This window comes from Lethenteron reissneri, chromosome 16 (assembly GCF_015708825.2).
Source record: "Lethenteron reissneri isolate LAM-NWPU_2019-01 chromosome 16, ASM1570882v1, whole genome shotgun sequence".
Taxonomy (NCBI): Eukaryota; Metazoa; Chordata; class Hyperoartia; order Petromyzontiformes; family Petromyzontidae; genus Lethenteron; species Lethenteron reissneri.
The window spans coordinates 10,636,863-10,656,987 of NC_083794.1; the positions used below are offsets into that span (position 1 = coordinate 10,636,863).

At 49.4% G+C, this 20,125-nt stretch overlaps 1 protein-coding gene across 1 annotated transcript; it reads left to right on the top strand.

The window, feature by feature from the left end:
* The first annotated feature begins 324 nt into the window (after window positions 1-324).
* LOC133342986 (paired mesoderm homeobox protein 2B-like) lies at window positions 325-19,672 on the top strand. Its single transcript, XM_061552401.1, has 3 exons — window positions 325-1,415; window positions 6,441-6,628; window positions 19,094-19,672. Exons 1-3 carry the CDS (start codon window positions 1,163-1,165, stop codon window positions 19,670-19,672), a joined length of 1,020 nt encoding a protein of 339 aa, XP_061408385.1. The 5' UTR covers window positions 325-1,162.
* Window positions 19,673-20,125: the final 453 nt, after the last annotated feature.

The window sequence follows — 20,125 nt, forward strand, 5'->3', positions numbered from 1 at the left end:
CGCCTCTCCTCCTCCTCCTCGTGCGTTGCGCTGCGCATAACGCGGCGGCGAGCACGACGCTCAGCGGAGGAGCCCGAGCAAAGAGAGCGGCCACTCCAGTTGCCCAAGCCGCCTCGAGCGCATCGCCATAATTAATGATGCATGGGGGGTGGAAGGGTGGGAGGGGGGAGGGGGAGGGATGGAGCTGCAACGGCGAAGGAGCAGGAGCAACGGAGCCGGACCCGTCCCCAGGGTCAGGCCAATAGACTGATGACTTATTCTTATGTAAAATGATTAGCAGGGGCGACCGCCACCCTCCTCTGCCTTTTGTCTCGAGCCCCCGTTTTTTCCCCTCTCTCTCTCTCTCTTCCCCTTCCTCCCCTTGCCCCGCGGAGGCGCGCGCAGACAACACCCGTGGGGCAAAAAAGCGGCGCGTCTCATCGCCAGGGATAAGACGCGGCCAGGGCACGCGCAGCGGCACACTGCTCGTCGTGCAGTCGACCGACTCACATCGGAAGGGGGGGGGCCCATAGCAGCAGCAGCAGCAGCACCGACAGCCAGTAAAGCCAGCTAGCTAGCCAGCCAGCAGCAGCAGCAAGCACTCAAGACATCGCCATCACTAACATCATCACTAACATCATCACCGCCAACAACTACTGCCATCATCATCATCATCGCCACCACTGCCATTAACTGCCAATGCCAACATCGCCATCACCCGCACGCACGCCTATACACACACGCACACATATATACTCGAGCGGGGTTTGATGCGCATAGCACACACGATCTCGAGAACGCACGCACGCACGTGAGTGAGTGAGACTGCAATTTCTGCGCGTTCACAGAGTGCGTGCGGCCAAGGCTTTTTGCGTTCGAGTCTGGAGTTTCTTCATCTCGCCGAGTAACATTATAGCCTCCGACTTGCATTGATACTTTCATCGTCGTCTTTCTTTCTTTACACACACACACATCTCGATTATATAGATACCCTATCTGGCGTATAGATCATCGCAGCATCAGACGTAGCAGCAGTCGCGTCGCTGCACCGTGACCGACACAACTCTCTTGCCGCACGCGATCCGCACATTTGACTCCCCCTCCTCTCTCGCTCGCGACACGCACAGACTACGACACGCACGGAGACCGCCACTCACCACAACACTTGTTCCCGGGCTATCTCATGTACAAAATGGAGTTCTCCTACCTAAACTCGTCGGCCTACGACTCGTGCATGGGCGGCGTTGACGCCTCTGGACTCACGTACGCAGACTACGGCTCGTGCAGTCAGTACGCGCCCATCCGGGCCAGCTTCGGGGCCGCGGCCGCCGCGGCCGCCGCTGCCTCCGTGTGCCCCAGCCTCGGTCCCAACAGTTGCAGCCTGGCCGGTCTGCGCGACCACCAGGGCGGACCGTACACGGCGGGTATGTATACTGGTACGATTTGCATTGCACCACCGCACACACACACGCACGCGCGCGCACCGTGATGTGATGTTGATTATGATGATGTAAATTTGTACAGCATACCGACACGTGTGTGTCTCTGTGTGTGTGTGTGTGCGCTCACTCACTCACACGCGCGCGCACACCTATGTATTGTTGATGATGATGTGTTGATGATGATGTTGATAATGGTGTTAATGATGATGTTGATAATGGTGTTGGTGATGGTGTTGGTGATGATATCTGCGTGCTGGAATGCTACCTTTTGCGCCGTCTGAGTCCCGTCGTCCGTGAGTGTTTGCCGACATCCGCACACGGTTAAAAAAAATCTTACGTAGACTTCCTGAATAAGGTCCGTTGCTTGAAACGTTGACATCTTCCATTTTGATACGGCGGTACAACTATGAGTAAATATTCATATAACGTTGTTGCATCAAGCGATATTCATAACGGCTACTCCTGAATTAAAAAAAAAGTCGCCGTACGTGGCTGTCAATCCGTCAAAGTCCGATGACCGCTGGAGTAGCAGCAGCAGTGTCCGCTCTAAACGTCGTAAAACTTGTCCCTTCGCTGCGAAAGAAGTCGATCCGTTGTCTGAGCGTTCAACATCTGTCTTGACCGCGGCCACACGGACGAGCGCGCGCATTCACACGGACAGACAGACAGACGGACGGGCGAGCAGGCGTGAGACACGGGGAGACACGGGGAGACACGGGGAGACACGGGGGGTCAGCCACAGCGCACAGGGGGGAGACACGAGGAGACGCGGGGAGACACGGGGAGACACGGGGGGTCAGCCACAGCGCACGGGGAGGAGACACGGGGAGACGCGGGGAGACACGGGGAGACACGGGGAGACACGGGGGGTCAGCCACAGCGCACGGGGAGGAGACACGGGGAGACACGGGGAGACACGAGGAGACGCGGGGAGACACGGGGGGTCAGCCGCAGCGCACGGGGGGAGACACGGGGAGACGCGGAGGCCAGACACGGCGCTCGGGCGAGACACGCGAGTTCGGCAGCAACGTCGCGATTATATCCCCCGGAATGTGCTCTCGACTTCGCCTTAAATTTGGAGGCGCTCGCTCAAATCGTCGCAAATGCAAGTCAACGCGTCAGAAAATACAACCACGCGAAGCTCAAATAATCCCCAAGTAACTCGGTTATGTTATTGTATCTGAAGTCGAAAACGCAATTATTGGCAAATGCCAGGTGACTAATGCGATTTATGCTTCGCCGTTAACACATTAAGGGAAGAAATTGAATAATTTGTTGTTGAACACTATATATATAAGCGGCGTTCCTGCGACACGTTTCCTTCATTTGATGTAATTTGTACCTAAAGTGCATAAGAATATCATCCGATTATATATAAAAAAATAAAAAATTACTGGCTTGCAAGCTCGCTCCTAGGTGGATAAATCGGACGCGCGCAACTGCTAAATAGTAATTCGCTCTCTCTCTCTCTCTGTTGATCCGCGGCAATGGGCGTCAGGCATTGTACAATTGCTAACCCTGCACAGATGGCATCGACATTTTATTTGTCACCACTATTTTATCATCATCATCGTCGTCATTCCTTTTCTTCTTATTACGATTATTATTGTGGTTACAATTATTATCGTGGTTACAATAATATTGCAGGATTGTTTCAGGGAGGTTGGACACGCCGATGATTGGAGACGGGTCTTTTTGGGGGGTGGTTTGGGAGTTTTGGAGTTTTATGGGCACAGAATGTTTAGGGGGAAATAAAAACTGTCCATTTGAGACATCGGCCAGGGATCATCGTTACAGCGTGGTTATATTTACCATCACGTTTTGGCATGATTCGTTTTGGAATATCTTCGCGAATATGGTTTTCCGCCCCCCCAATATAGCATCGGGAGTAAAGAAATAAAATGTAAAAACTAATGGGTGTGTGTGTGTGATAATCGTTGTGGGGAGCGGTAGTGTAGCGGTTAGCGCGCTGAGCTACGAAACCCGGCGACCCGAGTTCGATTCCCGCTCACGGCCAACACCCAGTGACGATTATCTGAACCGGTCCGTGGCCTCCCTTAGATCGACTCAGCTTCAAATGAGTACCTGGTGCGGTGTGTAGTAGACATCGCCACTGGTGAGACAAAGGCGGCCGGGCGTGGTTGCTGGCAACCCACTCCCTCGTGCGCCGTACCGGCCTTCATAGGTGCTGCTCGCTGACAGCACTTGCCCCAACAGTCTGTTAAGGCTACACGGGGGATCTTTGTCGTTGTTAATCGTTCTTCGCAAAGTTTTAATTACGATTAAAAGAGTTCGTTTCTGAATAGGACGTTAACGTCGGATATTTTTAATTATTTTTACCAAACTCTATTCAACTGGTAAAATCGATGTTTTTATTCAGCGTAAAATAAATTACGTGGCGATGTTGCCGCCGCTGCTGCTGCCGCCGCTGCTGCGTTGATAACAAAAACACGTGCGGCTTTAAAAGAAGGCAAGTCAAATTACAATAATAATAACAACAACATAAGACGTTTCGGGTAATGGCCCTACTTCACTCGCGACTTATTTTCGCGACGACGAAAGGGGCATTGCACGAAACCAGTCGCATTTTTGATAAAACGTTACTGTTTCTCTTTTAAGCGGCATTCGCAAACAATATTTGACATTGGCTACCAGCGCAACAACACACGCATATAGATACATATACATGCGCGTGCGCGTGTGTGTGTATCTATATATAAAGTGTTTTGTGTTCTCAATTGCCGCCGATATATGCGGCACGTACACACGCGCGCGTGTGTGAGTTTGTGTGTTGCGATGTGTGTCGCGGTTAGCGCTACGCTGCGCCACTGAACCCGGCCACCCGAGTTCGATTCTCGCTCACGGCCAACGCCCAGTGACGATTTATTTTAACCGCCACTGGGCCTCCCCTAGGTGGACTCGGCCTCAAATGAGTACCTGGTGCGGCGTGTAAACATTGCCACTGGGGAGACAAAGGCGGCCGGGCGTGGTGCTGGCCACCCACCCCCTCGTGTGCCGTTCCGGCCTTCATAGGTGCTCGCTAACAGCACTTGCCCCAACAGTCTGCTAAGGCTACACGGGGGATATTTGTGATTTGTTTGTTGTTCCGATGTGCTGGTGTCATAACGGATCTAGCCCCGCACTACAACAATGCCAACCACCTGCCTTCGAGCCCACGTTACAAATAGTACTCTATAATATCATGATTTCTTTTTTAAATTAAAGGTTTGCTCGCTGGGAGGGAGGGGGGGACGGTGACGTCCAAAGGACATCCTGGCAGCGATTACATTCAGTACATATTACAATTGGTGAACTCTAAAACAGTCCTGTGCATTCTGTGGGTCAACTCGGCCTAAAATAATAATAACATTTACTTCTTTACCCATCAATAAAGCCACGGCTGCGTCGTGAGATACTCCTATTGAGGAGAGGGAGGAGGAGGGTGCTGCTACATCGGGATATTTGACCAACAACGAATATTTATTGCACGTTATGTAAGCAATTTTAAGTTTAATCTAAAAACTCACCTTTTTAAACTTGCTTTCACTGAAGATTATATTTTAGTGTTATTTTTTTATATGCCTTCAACAGCAATTTATTATAATGCAATTTTGTGTTGTATAGAAATTGCTTTTATTCTTCTTTTGATTTAGTCTTTTGACCATGTGTTTTTATATATCTGGCATCCTTTGCACGAAATAGTGCTATAGAAATAAACACTTGATTGATTGAAGTGTGGCCGGCCTTAATAGGCGCTCGCTAACAGCGCGTGCGCTCACAATCTGTAAGCAGAGACGGGAGCCAGTGGTGATCCTCGCTATTTATTACACACGCACACACAAAGCGAGCATCGTGTATCTAACACCAAGGGGTTGAAATACGCAGTATATGGATAGAATATACATTCACCCGACATACGTACAGTCTATAATTATATGATGGTGTATGTGTGAGAGATAGCGAGGGTGTGTAAACGAGAGAGATAGTGTGAGTATGTGTACATATATGACAGAGATGGTCTGTGTCAATTTGAGATGGTTTGTGTGTGTGTGTGTTGAACTTTTTTCGCACCGTACGTAGCCAACCCTGCTAACCGACGGTGCGTGTATATTCTTAGGTTTTTTCGGTAAAGTCACGTAGGTAAAAAAATAAAATTAATAAAAGCAAAATAAAAATAAAATAAAAATCACGACGTTTCGGAGGCAACACAAGCTTCCGCCTTCAGGTGGAACCGTCACAGCACGATTGCTGTATCAAGTGTGTATGCGGTAGTGTGTGTGTGTGCGTGTTGTGTGTGCGCGTGACTGTGACGCATTGGTTAAGGCACTGCGCTACAAACCCACCCGCCTGAGTTCGATCCCCGTCCACAGCTAACATGAAAATCGAAGGACATTGACACCGGTTCTGGGTTCTCGCCTACATCGACTCGGCAATTCGTGCGGATTCGGCGTCATGCCGACTGTGCAAGCGGCACTGCGCATGGGGCCGGGAAAAGGTTGATCCCTACACGGCGCCCTCGTGTGCAGCCACCACCCCTCCACCCCCCCCCGGCCTTAATAGATGCTCGCAAACGACGCCATCCCCCGAACGATATATTTACAAGACGGCTATAGACTGTAGATGTTTCTTTGCACGTTGTGTACGAATGGGACCGAGCGCTGTGCGATTCTTGTACTGTACAAACAAGTGTCAATTACATTAATCAACCGCTCCCGTGTCTCCTCCCTGTCTCCCCTCATCCCGTTACCCGTCCGCCTCGCCGCGTCTCCCATTGTCTCTACCCGTCTCTTCCCTCTCTCCCCCTCTCGCTGTCTCCTCGGCTTTGTCCCATTTTGTTCCCCTCTATCAACTGTCGCCCGCGTGTCTCCCACAAATCTGCCGGCATCTCATCCGTCCCTCCTCCTGTCTCTCTCCCCGTGTCTCCCCTTCGTGTCTCCCCGCACGTCTCCCCACCACCCCTCCTACTCCTCCTCGTGTCGTCTCCCCGCCCTCCCCTACCTGGCGGCGTGATGCCCACAGTTCCCTACAAGCTCTTCTCGGAGTGCGGCTCCCTGGCTGAGAAGCGCAAGCAGAGACGCATTCGCACCACGTTCAGCAGCGCGCAGCTCAAGGAGCTGGAGCGCGTCTTCGCCGAGACGCACTACCCCGACATCTACACTCGCGAGGAACTCGCCCTGCGCATCGACCTCACCGAGGCGCGCGTCCAGGTGAGAGGCGCCTCGGTGGCTCCTGTGTAGCACCCCCCCCCCCACACACTCTGCTGCACCGACTCGCTCTTTAAAAAAAAAAAGCCAAAGAACGCGGGGAGGTTTCACACACCACACACGCGAACCGCCCCGTGGCGCCTGCTGGGTCTGCCCCGTGACCTCCTGCCGGCGGGCGCTCGACACTTCACGTGGCCTCAACGTGTACCTAGCCTGGCACAAGCGTCGTGGTGATGTCACCGCCACTGAGTATCGAATGGCGGTTTTTGTCGTTGTTGTGTAGCGGTTAGCGCCCTGGGCTACGAACCCGGGGACCAGAGTTCGATTCCCGCTCACGGCCAATACTAGTGACAATTATCTCATCTGGTCCTGGATATCCCCTAGGTCGACTCAGCCTCAAATAAGAACTGTGCCTGGTGCGGTGTGTAAATATCGCCACTGGGAAGACAAAGGCGGTCGGGCATGGTCCTGGCCACCCATCCCCTCGTGTACAGTTCCGGCCTTCATATGTGCTACTCGCTAACAGCACTTGCCCTAACAATTTGTGAAGGCTATAAGGGGGATTTTTGTCTTTGTATATAAAAATAAATACTTTTTGTTTTTTACCAGGTAAGGGCCCACTGAGCTGCATAGCTCTTTTCGCATGCGACCTGTCCACAAATGATAGCTCAACTTAGTGGCTTATCGTGTGGAAATCTATTGCAACCAAATACTCGAAACACGTGATGTTGAGAAAAATCCCCGCGACCACGGGGAGAAAGAGAGACACGCAAACTCTAAATATACAGCAGCAGGCGTCAGGGCCGGGATCGAACCTACGCACTCCTGTGTACCAGGCGAGGTAGTTAACATCTCGCCAGTGGCGCCCACAGGTCGACTCAGCCTCAAATGACTACCTGGTTCGGTGTGTAGTAAACATCGCAACTCGGGAGACAAAAGGCGGTCGGGCGTGGTGCTGGCCACCCACCGCCTCGTGTGCCGTGCCGACCTTCATAGCTGCTCGCTAACAGCACTTGCCCCAACAGTCTATTAAGGCTACACGGGAGATATTTGTCTTTGTGCAAGTGTGTAGGCTGATGGGACACTTCTATGTCCGTTCGCCTATGGTACATCGGAAGCAATGTTTAACAGCAACATTTACGTGCATTTAAGCGCACAAAGCCTCGAGCGGTTGTGACTTTTTCGAGTCTCATCGGCAGGGTGCGGCCAGAGATTAACAATTTCCGCTGGATTGCCAATCGTTTATCGGCAAGAAGTTAACCGTTTAGCCCATTCAGCGCAGCACCAGCAACGGTTGTACAAAATCTTTCTCCGAAAGGCGTTTGACTTTTGCTGAAATACCAAGGCGGGGGAGTGGTGGCGCAGTGATTAGCGAACTGGGTTATGAACTCGGCTGCATAAGTGCGATTCCCGGCCACGGATCGGACATCTATCGCGAGTGATTATTAAGTAGCGGTTTTGTTGTTTCGATTTAAAGCTTTCGTGACTGCAGGGATTCATCTTCTTGGTTCTTTCGGTAAAGTCACGTAAAAGGGAAATAATAAAATAAGAAAAAATAAAACATTATAAAATACAATTCTCACGACGTTTCCGCCACAACGCAAGCAGCCGTCCTCAGGTGAAGAACAGGGCTGTCGGAAAGACAGCTGTCGGAAAGACAGCGTCCTGTTCGTCACCACAATACAATCGGCTGTTACCACGCCTAGGGCTATCTGTGTGTGTGGCGTCTGTATGGGCAGTATGTCTGTTCGTCGTTAGTGTGAACTTTCGGTAATTGTGTAATAAATGTGGATTTTAACAAACGAACAAAAATAAACAATCACGATCCTGAGCGCTCTGCAAAGTGATACTCGTCTTCGAGCTGAGTTGATCTGTGAGTAGCCCGCACAATATTTACGATGGATATCAATTTTAATTGGCTAAGTGAAGGGTATTGCTATTCAATTGGGTAAATAAAGGGCATTGCTATGTTTTATTAATTAAGTGAATTATTATGATGGGCGCCGTCAATATTGGAGCGCATACATACACGCATGCATACAAAAGACAAAGATCCCCCCGTATAGCCTTAACATACTTTTGGGGCAAGTGCTGTTGGCGAAAACCTAAGAAGGCCGGCACGGGTTACGAGGGGGTGGGTGCACAACACCACGACCGACCGCCTTTGTCTCTCCAGTGGCGAAGTACGCTTTACACACCCACCAGGTACTCATTTGAGGCTGAGTCGACCGAGGGGAGCCCCAGAACCAGTTCAGATAATCGTCACTGGGTGTTTGGCCGTGAGCTGGATTCGAACTCGGGTCGCCGGGTTCGTAGCCCAGCGCGCCTACCGCTACACTACTGCTCCACAAAGACAAAGATCCCGCAGGTAGCCTGCAGAGGCCGTTGGGTCAAGTGCTGTTAGCGAGTAACATCTTTGAAGACCGACACGGCACACGAGGGGGTGGGTATCCAGCCCCCCCGCCCAGCCGCCTTTGTCTCCCCAATGCTAATGTTTACACAGTGTGCGAGGCGCACAGCCCTACACACATACACACACAGGGTTACACACAACGTAAAAAACACACACATATATCGAATTACAAATATCCCCCGTATAGCCTTAACAGGCTGTAGGGGCAAGTGCTGTTAGCGAGCACCTGTGAAGGCCGGAACGATACACAAGGGGGTGGGTGGCCAGCACCACGCCCGACCGCCTTTGTCTCCCTAGTGTCGATGTTTACACACCGCACGAGGTACTCATTTGATGCTGAGTCGACCTAGGGGGGCCCGGGACCGGTTCAGATAATTGTCACCGGTGTTGGCCCTGAGCGGGAATCGAACCCGGGTCGCCGGCTTCATAGCACAGCGCTTTAACCGCTACACTACCGCTACCCCACCAAAGTAAAAAATATACACACACGCACAGTGTTACACACAACGTAAAACACACAGACAAATATATACACACACACATATACACACACGCACAGAGTTACACACAACGTAAAACACACAGACAAATATACACACACACACATATACACACACGCACAGAGTTACACACAACGTAAAACACAGAGACAAATATATACACACACACACATATACACACACGCACAGAGTTACGCACAACGTAAAACACACAGACAAATATATACACACACACATATACACACACGCACAGAGTTACGCACAACGTAAAACACACAGACAAATATTACACACACACACGCGCGCACACGCACAGGCACGCATGCCCGATCGCGTCTATCGGAGGGTCCACGATGTCACTTGACAATTGCAGACGGCTCTCTGCTCGTTGGCTTGTTTCGGGCTGAGATCACGGCGCCGCAGCAGAGAGGCGCTGGGGAGGAAGAGGAGGGATGTGCTTCCCATAGACCGCGGGCTCGGCGATCTGCGGCTCTCCCAGTGACTGCTTCGTGACCGTTCTGTATGAAGGGCCCCCCGCCGTCTCGTATTCACCACGCAGTGCATCTTGTGATTAAACACCAAGCTACAGTCTTGCTTAAAAACCAAGCTATAGTCTACGTTATAGACTGCCAGTACGCTCACCGAGGTTAATAAGCAGGCTACAGTCTAAACTATAGACTGCCAGTACAATCACCAAACTTAATAACCAGGCGACAGTCTACATTATAGACTGCCGGTATACTCACTCCAATTAAGAACCAGGCAGCAGTCTACATTATAGACTGCCAGTACACTCACTCAGCTTAATAACCAGGCTACAATCTACATTAGTGATTTTTATTATTATTTTTCTATCTCCGTGATTTTTCCAAAAGAACAAAACAATATGGCTCTTGAGATATTGAGTTTTTGTACCGAATTCGAAACAAATGCCTCGTCATGTAGCGTTGGTTGCCGACAGTACATCGATCAGTTACGATAACGCCAGTATTGATAAGCGTACGTGTATATAGGTGATCGTCTGCTTTTCGTGTGGGCTCATGTAGATTGCAGAGCACCAACAACAACAACAAGAGTTTCGCATTCAGGTGGTCAAAGCCCAGACGACCGCGTCCAGGAGCAGTGCATCGCTGTGACGTCTCCTTCGTATTTGTGGATCGGGCATTGCGTCGTTAACCGCTGTACAGTCCGTTCTGGATGACAAGGCTCTCTCATATAGGTATATATGGGTGACACAGTTCCAATATACACTATGGGGACCTCATTTGCCAGTAAAAATATGATAATTGGTTCTTTACCCTTCTATCTGGCAACAAAACTGACACCTTTTTGCAAGGAGTCATGTTTGCATAGACCGCAATACCTGCAGTCATAATACAAACAAAAGAACATAACTCTGATAGTGCACATTATCAGAGTTATGTTCTTTTGTTTGTATTATGACTGCAGGTATTGCGGTCTATGCAAACATGACTCCTTGCAAAAAGGTGTCAGTTTTGTTGCCAGATAGAAGGGTAAAGAACCAATTATCAGTTCCAATATAGTTATAGAGATGTTTTTTTTTTCTGAGCTGTTAAGACGATGTAGCGGGCTTGAGCCAGGAGGACACGTTGTTTACAGATAGGATGGTCGGTCGTCGAGTGATAACGGAGTGGGAAGCCAAGGAATGAAACTCGTCCAGGGAGGACGTCTACAGTGGAGATGGAGCGGTAGAATCGGCTTCTTTTCAGTCGCTCGGTGGATTTATCCCACCAAAGGATCGTCGCGAGAGACGGCGGCGACGGCGTTAGTAAGGCCTTCATCCAGCAGTGGATTAACCATGGCTGATGATGATGATGATACACGTAATAGATACACGCGTATCATATGTCACAGATGTACCGGACACAGATTTAAACCCCGTGTCACGCACGCTTATCCCAAAAAGATAGAGGTGATGGAGACTCATCCATTATAATGATGTTCAAGAAGGGTTATAAACCCTAAATGTGGTGTACGCATAGATGGTGGAGGCTGACCGATCTAAATTCTAATGATGTTCTAGAAGGGTTAGAAATCGGAAATATGTACGCATAAATGATGGAGGCTGACCGATCTAAATTCGAATGACGTTCTAGAAGGGTGAGAAATATGATACATCGTTAAATCAGTTCTGCTTATAACTGGAAACATCGGAAAACGAAAGTATGTTTTTTTTTATTATCGAGGGGCAAGGTCAGCCTAAAGGTCAGAATTTATTTCGGGTCTGGCGCATCACGCTTTTAAATAAAACTGTGCGCGCACCCCCCCCCCCCATCGTCATTGAACCATGAAATTCGCCTCTCGTCGAGTGTGACGCTAAAGCCGACGGACAGCGGGATAACACCGACGACGATGCCCTTCCCGAGTGAATAATAATAATAATGTCGATTTAAAGCTTTCGTGACTGCAGGGATTCATCTTCTTGGTTCTTTCGGTAAAGTCACGTAGAATGGAAATAATAAAATAATAAAAATAAAACATAATAAAATAATTATCACGACGTTTCGGCCACAACGCAAGCAGCCGTCCTCAGGTGAAGAACAGGTCTGTCGATAAGACAGAGTCTGAATGTAATAAAATAATTCTCACGACGTTTCGGCCACAACGCAAGCAGCCGTCCTCAGGTGAAAAACATGTCTGTCTTCTTGACGCTAAAGCCGTCTTCAGGTGAAGAACAGGTCTGTCTTCTTGACAGACCTGTTCTTCACCTGAGGACGGCTGCTTGCGTTGTGGCCGAAACGTCGTGAGAATTATTTTATTATGTTTTATTTTTATTATTTTATTATTTCCATTCTACGTGACTTTACCGAAACAACCAAGAAGAAGAAGAATAATAATAACACTGCCGCAGCTTCACACGAACAGAGGCATTCACTCGAGCCCCTACGTACACGCGCGTGCGATACCGTGAATTATATTGAATTATAATTGCGGGGGGGGTGGGGGACCAATATCGATACGTAATTAATATAACATGACAGTCATTGTCGTGTTTAAAATGCAGTGGTGATGCTTCGCATGGTTTATTTTGTTTGCTGTATTCAGTAACGTGGATCATCATGAAATCACGTTTGTGTGAATTATTGTTATTGGGATAGTTTTTTTGGGGGGTGTTTTGGCTTTTACCCCACGAAAGTTAACGGTTGCTTGTGAATTGTCCATTTTTTGTGTTTGTTGTTGGTGACGCGGGCAGCAACAAACAGCACACTCGAGGGTGTCATCGCCCGGAAGAGTTGTTTTTTTTTATGTTCCCCGAATTGAGCCACGTTGCAAGAACTCTGGGAGCGAAGAGGTTGTCTTAACAGTTCGGGTTAGAGGGTTCGAGGTTAGGGTTAGAGGTTAGGGGGTTATAGGGTTAGAGGTTAGGGTTAGAGCGTTAGGGGTTCGGGTTACATGGATATAGGTTAGCGGGTTAACGGGTTAGGAGTTAGAGGTTAGGGTTACAGGGAATATAGGTTAGCGGGTTAGAGGTTAGGGTTACATGGATATAGGTTAGCGGATTAGGAGTTAGGGGTTAGAGGTTAGGGTTACATGGATATAGGTTAGCGGGTTAGGGGTTAGAGGTTCGGGATAAAGGGTTAGAGGTTAGGGTTACAGGTGAGCAGGTTAGAGGGCTCGGGTTAGAGGTTAGGGTTATAGGGATACAGGTTAGCAGGTTAGAGGGTTAGAGGTTAGAGGTTCGAGGGTTAGAGGGTGCGGGCTAGACCAGGGGTCGGCAACCCGCTACTCCGGGCCGCCTGCGGCTCTGTAAGGACTGCCCCGTGACCCTTCTCTATGAAGGGCCCCCGCCGTCTCGTATTCACCCACAGTGCATTGCGGCTCTTGAAATATTGAGTTTCTTACCGAATTCCCCCCCCCCCCTAAAAAAAAATCACTCTTCGTGTCATTTTGGTTTTCTGACCCGTGGGATAGAGGGAAGAGGCAGAACGAGAGGTGTGTTGATCGACAGGCTGCTGCTCCTGGTGGTAGTGGTGGTAGTGGTGGTGGTAGTGGTAGTAGTGGTAGTAGTGGTGGTAGTGGTAGTGGTGGTAGTAGTGGTGGTGATAGTGGTTGTACACCGTGTGTGTGTGTTTATCTACAATATTTGATTCACGGGGGGGGGAGGGATTGTTGTTTTATTTTGGTGGCCAATGTTGCCTCTTTGCCGTCGGATTGTTTGGCGAACACCGAAGCACTTGCCTCCCCCGTCAACGGCGGGGGATCGTCATCCCAAGTCGATGGCACGGAAACGCCATCCCAAGTCGATGGCGCTTCCGACGCTAAAGTGTGGAGAGGGCTTCATAATATCTTCTCGTAAAGACCAGTTAGACGGCGCATTGATTTTCCATCTTCAATCTCCGAATCATCTCCGCTGTCCCTGCGAGTGAAACCAATCAACCTCCGCGCGAACTTGATTTATGGAGGCCCAAACTCTAAACAAACAACAAGATATATACAGTATTGGTTTTCAGATGTTTAAAAGGCATAACTGACTTGACCCTGCAGAGCAACATTTAAGATTCCCAGCCATTGTAGAGCATCAACCCCATGTAGCACGTCAGTCACTCCGTCTTGATTGTATGTATACTATACATAGGCAAACGAGCTTATGTATGTCTATATTTATGGCGAGCTTCTTTCGCACCGTACGTGCGAAAGAAAACGACGTTTTATTCGTAGAATGTAATTTATATTACTATTGTGTAAATGTTGCTATATTTTAAGTGGCGTTAACTATCGGTGTTAAACACACCTTTACAATAGCCGCATCAATATAATTATTCTAAAAAAAAACAAGAATACTTTACCGCCCCTTGTCAACTCACTGCTGGATGGAGGCCTCCCCACGCCCTGTGGGCCATGGTGGGGAGTCGTTTGACCATACTTCACCACGCTGGTCAGTGCGGGTTGGTGAAGTGAGTGGAGGGACGGGGAGTCCAGGCACAGTTCACACGAATGAGATTCTGTTCGACGGTGCCGCTAACTGCTGCGCCACCAATCCACCCTCCTTCCCCAAAACCGTAGTGTATGCAAACGCGCGTATAGAGAAGGATGTGGGTAAACATGTGTTTTGGCTAACGTAAGTGTTTCAATATATAGAACAACAACAACAACAACAGCAGCCGTCATTCGTCACTAAGCGGTGGTAATGTAACTTTCTCCGACCCGCCCTCTACTGGACATCTGTGATGGGGGGGGGGGGGGCGTAGAAAAATAAGAGCTTCATAGCTCATCGGATTCCTCCTGCAGTATAAAATACAGATTCTGAGGTGCACTCCGAGGCCACGTGAAGTGTCGAAGGCTCGCTGCTGGCAGGAGGTCACGGGACAGTGCCAGGTGCCACGGGTTGACTGACTGACTGAGATGACCGGCAGATGCGCCAGCTGTGCCTCACTAACTGTTCCAACTCGCCACGTGTCTGCCCCCCACCCCCCACCTCTACACGTTCATCGATATGGCTGGGGAAGTTTTCATCCATGAAGGGATTGAGAATTCGGACTTTAAAGTTTCGTGACTGCAAGAATTCATATTTTTGGTTCTTTCGGTAAAGTCACGGAAATGGAAAACAAAAAAAATCTAAAATAAAAGCAAAAAACCCACGACGTTTCGATCGCAACACAAGCGGTCTTCTCCGCCTGATGAAGACTGGTGAAGTGTTGCGATCGAAACGTCGTTTTGGTTTTTTGCTTTTATTTTTCGATTTTTTTGGTTTTCTATTTAGGTGACTTTACCGAAAGAAATCAAGAATATGTGATTGAGAATGTAAATAAATATTTACAAGACGCTACTTTATATCGTCTTTAGCGTCACACTCCACGGCAGGCGAATGGATCGGGTTCACTGACCATTGATGGGGGTTCATATAATAATTGTTTTTTTACCCTTCTATCTGGCAACAAAACTGACACCTTTTTTACAAGGAGTCATGTTTGCATAGACCACAATACCTGCAGTCAAAATGCAAACAAAAAACATAACTCTGACAGTGCATACATTATCAGAGGTGTGTTTTTTGTTTGCATTATGACTGCAAGTATTGTGGTCTATGCAAACATGACTCCTTGTAAAAAAAGGTGTCAGTTTTGTTGCCAGATAGAAGGGTAAAAAAACAATTATCATATTTTTTACTGGCAAATGAGGTTCCAATGGGGGTTCATATAGTTCGTCGGTGTTTAACGCGATGTAGAACTTTAGATTGTCTGTGCTCTATGAGTAAAACCAATCGACAACGTCCATGCCGCGATTCTTTTGAGGTCGAAATATATAAGAAGAAAAAATACGTAGTTTTATTAATTTTGTTTTTGTGTGCACTTTGCTGAATGTTTGCCAAATTTCACATCTCTTGCCTCTCTCCTGAACATCATCATCACTTTACATCAGTTACCCCTGTCGTGACCGTCAATGCGTAACAATATTACACTATCATAGTTATTATATTGTGTCAATTATTACGTAGATATATTATGGGGAGGGTGGGGAGGGGATCAACTCGGGGATAACTCGGTGTGTCGGTAACACGCGAAGTTGCAATGAAGCAATCAATGACTTTTGTTTAGAACCCACGAGCACGTGGCATGACCTCGCCATATCGAGATATCAGGAAGCTAAGCAGGATGGAGCCTGGAGAGCCCTTGCATAGGTGACCGCTATGCACACAGCAAGGTGTTTATATATATTCTGCTGCGGGGTTATGTAGAGGGCTGTGTATAGCTAAGTCGTGGTGAAGTATGGTGAAATGACCCCCTCGATCCGTACGGGGTGGGGAGACCCTCATCCAGCATTGGATTATTTCTGATCCCGGCAACCCACGTCCAGTATATATTTGACGTATCACTGTGGCCACTAATGTACTCGTCACGTGGCAACTACTCCGGTCCACTAGCGTCTCGGTAAATATTTATAAATAAAACACAATCTTCTGAAAATCTGTTTTAATCATTAGCTTTATATCGCGTCGTTGCATGCAAATTGCATCTCACAATCGCCCGGGTAAGGGACCACAAGCCAACGTCGGAAGTGCCGTCGGGTGGTGAGCCGACACCAACAATTGCTCTGCAGTTCTCTCCATATTAAGATGTTTCCAGGCAATCCGTGAGTGTATATTAACGTGGGATGAAACCGGAGCACCCCCCCCCCCCCAGAAAAGAATCCCACGCATGCCAGAGGACATCGCTCTATCCCAGTTCTCTTCAATCATTTTCAGAAAGAGGGGGGGCACTTTCGCCGATAAGACATCGTCGGTGCGAGGGCCGCCACACTATTTGAAACCATTGGGGGGTTTGACAGCAGCACGATGATGATGGGGGGGCAGGTGTTGTCACGTGTTGTCACGTGTTGTCTATTGTCGGGGGCCGCACGGGGGGGGGGAGCGCCAGTGGCCCGCGGGCCATGCAATGAAGTTGCACTGCCCGAGCCCATCAAACAAGGGGCAGGTGATGTCAGTCCACACACACTTTGCTCGACTGCATTCTGCTGGCAAGCCAGGTGATGGCACTTCCTCAACGCCAACGGGAAGAGAGTTTCGGCAGGATCTGTGTGTGATCCAGCAACCCTCTCTGCTGCCCCCACACGCAGTGCTGGGTTTACAGACAGTCACGCGCGTAGCCACCACCACCATCACCACCACGTGCCCGGCTTTCCCGTGAGAAATTAATCATCGCGTGCTGCCATCTCCTGGCCACCCAGAAAACTGCAGCTGGTTAGGCAGGAGTCTCACAAATCTCTCTCCGATTTGAAGCTTTCGTGACTGCAGGGATTCATCTTCTTGGTTCTTTCGGTAAAGTCACGTAGAAGAGAAATAATAAAATAATAAAAATAAAACATAATAAAATAATTCTCACGACGTTTCGGCCACAACGCAAGCAGCCGTCCTCAGGTGAAGACCAGGTCTGTCGGGAAGACAGCGTCTGACAGACCTGGTCTTCACCTGAGGACGGCTGCTTGCGTTGTGGCCGAAACGTCGTGAGAATTATTTTATTATGTTTTATTTTATCATTTTATTGCTTCCCTTCTACGTGACTTTACCGACAGAACCAAGAAGATAAATCTCTCTCCGTCCAGTGGTTCTTAACGTGGGGTGTGCGAGATGCCCTTTCTATGGGTGCGAAACATGGCCAGATTTTGTGTTAGAAAGTAAATAATCGAAAAGACAAATTAGGCACGGACACGGAAGTGCAACTACTTTGTTCCATCAAGCCTTTGTATTTCTTTACAGACATAACGTTTTCTTTACGATTGAGAACCAACAAGGTGCAGGCTACGGTAAAGGTTACGAACCACTGCTCTACGTAACCCACCAACCCTTGCCTCTAATGTTACTGGATCACAGCAGCGTCTATTTAGTCGTAGCTCGGCATGTCTGTATTTATTCACTCGTCGTCTTAGACGCGTCGACGACAACTCGTGGAGCAATAATCAAGTCTCAGCCAGTGCCGGATTAAGCTAGTGCGGGGCCTGTAGCATACTTTATAAAGGGGCCCTGTATTAAAAAACCATAAATATTAAAACATATACATTTTTTTACTTGCATAGTAAAGTAATTGTATTTTTTCATTTGCTATACAGCCAGATAATACGACAAATCGCTAATCTTAAACGCCCAGTCGTTCATAGAAGTTGAAGGCAGTATAGTACTATCGTAATAGAGCAAGTGCAGATTCACCAGAATTGATAGCTTGAAAGCATTTCGCGCGGGACCCTTGAAAGTGCGGGGCCCGTAGCTACATGTGTAGTTACTTTTGCTACTAGGATAATGCGGCACTGGTCTCAGCCTGTGGATTTCGTGGAGTCATTCTTCCGAGGCTCGTCGATTAGAGCAGTCAAAACGTGGAGTCCACTGCTAGCTACGAAGCTAAATACGTAACGTATTTTGGTGATTCGTCGGTGGCAGTGATTGCGCAAGCACAAATAACAAACAAACTCAACACATTCGTGAATAACACTGCGCGTGGCCTTAAACGGAAAGAAAATGCGCTATGATGGACAATTGACTGCATAGTCGCTATTAAGAACATGTGCTATGAGGAAGGCCCATTGCCCGAATCGTCGCCTATTAGCATATACTTTTATTTCTTCCACAGTGGTGTTGGCGATCGTGCTGAGCTCGTGACCACGTGCCGGTTTCTACTCGTCGACCAAAGCCGTTGTTCACCTTTTAAGTTCACAGATTGTAGGGGTGGGTGGGATAGAACGCATCAACTAGTTAGTACATTCTCTGCTGCAGAAATCGACCTGCGCAATGCATCATTGTGCACTCTGTCCTCAACGGTCATCCCTTCAGTCAATTCCGCCTGGTGGTGGCCTACGCTCATCATCATCACCACTTTGTGTGGGGGAAGTGAACAGTGGTTGCCCTACAGGTAGCCTCTCCCACGCCACGGCAATGTGGAATTTCCATCACAGTTCTCGGCACTGCAAAAGGGCATACGAGCGCCGCTTCGGCGAAACGTTGACTCGATGTACGCATCTCGATTTCTCTCATGTCAATATCATCACTCCCCCACCCTCTGTCTCTCTCTCGATCTCCCCGTGTCCCTTCCCCTCGGCGCGCCCAAGGTTTGGTTCCAGAACCGGCGCGCCAAGTTCCGCAAGCAGGAGCGCGCCGCCAAGAACGCGTGCGCCGCCAAGAAAGCCGAGGCGCGCGCCGACGACGACCCCAAGGAGGTCAAATCCGCAGCACCGGACAGCACCGCGTCGAGCAGCGGAGTCGGGGTGGGCTTGGGAATCGGCATCGGACCCTGCGGTCAGGGCTCGGTCCAAGGCGGAGGAGTCGGGAACGGCAATGCGATATCCTCGGGCGGTCTCTCCATCCCGTCGGGCCCGCACGGGGTGACCGTGCAATCGTCGGGAGGAGCTGGCGGAGGAGTAGGCGGCGGCGGCGGTGGCGGCGGCGGTGGCGGCGTGGGACCCGTGGGGTCATGCGGGAGCCTGAGTCCCGCTTCCGACTGCGGCGCACGATCTGCGGCGGCGGCGGCGGCGGCAGCTCACGCGGCGGCAACGGCCGCGGCCTGGACGAGCCCCGTGCCCGGGGTGACCGTGTGCGAGGCCCTGGGGGGGCCCTTCGCCAGCGTCCTGTCGTCCCTGCAGCGGCCCGCAGGCATGAAGCCCTCGCCAGTGAAGAGCCACATCTTCTGAAGAGGGGGTGGATGGAGGGGATGGATGCGCGAGGGAGGGAGGGAGATGAGGAGGAGACGGGAGGAGGAGAAGGAGGAGACGGGAGATGGGGGTTTAGAGCGTAGAGGGTTGAGGAGGGCGACGTGATACCGGTGGTGGTGGTGGTGGAGGATGGAGAGGATGAGGAACGGATATGAGGACTGATTGTCAGGGAGAAGGAAACGGAGGTGGTGGTAGTGATGTGGTGGGTGATTGAAATTAACGATGACGATTGATAATGAACATGTTCATGTGGTCGATTGATATGGATGTACTGGTGATTGATAGAAGAGGATGATGATGATATTGATGATTAGAGATGACATGAGCGTGCTGAAAGATGATCGCGATTATGATGATGATAGTAGTTTTAATTATTGATGGATGTTGATAATGATGATAGTAGTAGTTTTCATTGAAGATTATGATGAGAAA

Coding starts and splice junctions, on each gene's coding strand:
- LOC133342986 (XM_061552401.1), top strand. CDS start 1,163: ATGTACAAAATGGAGTTCTCCTACCTAAACTCGTCGGCCTACGACTCG. Junction 1,416..6,440: donor CACGGCGGGTATGTATACTG/GTACGATTTGCA, acceptor TGATGCCCACAG/TTCCCTACAAGCTCTTCTCG. Junction 6,629..19,093: donor TCACCGAGGCGCGCGTCCAG/GTGAGAGGCGCC, acceptor GGCGCGCCCAAG/GTTTGGTTCCAGAACCGGCG.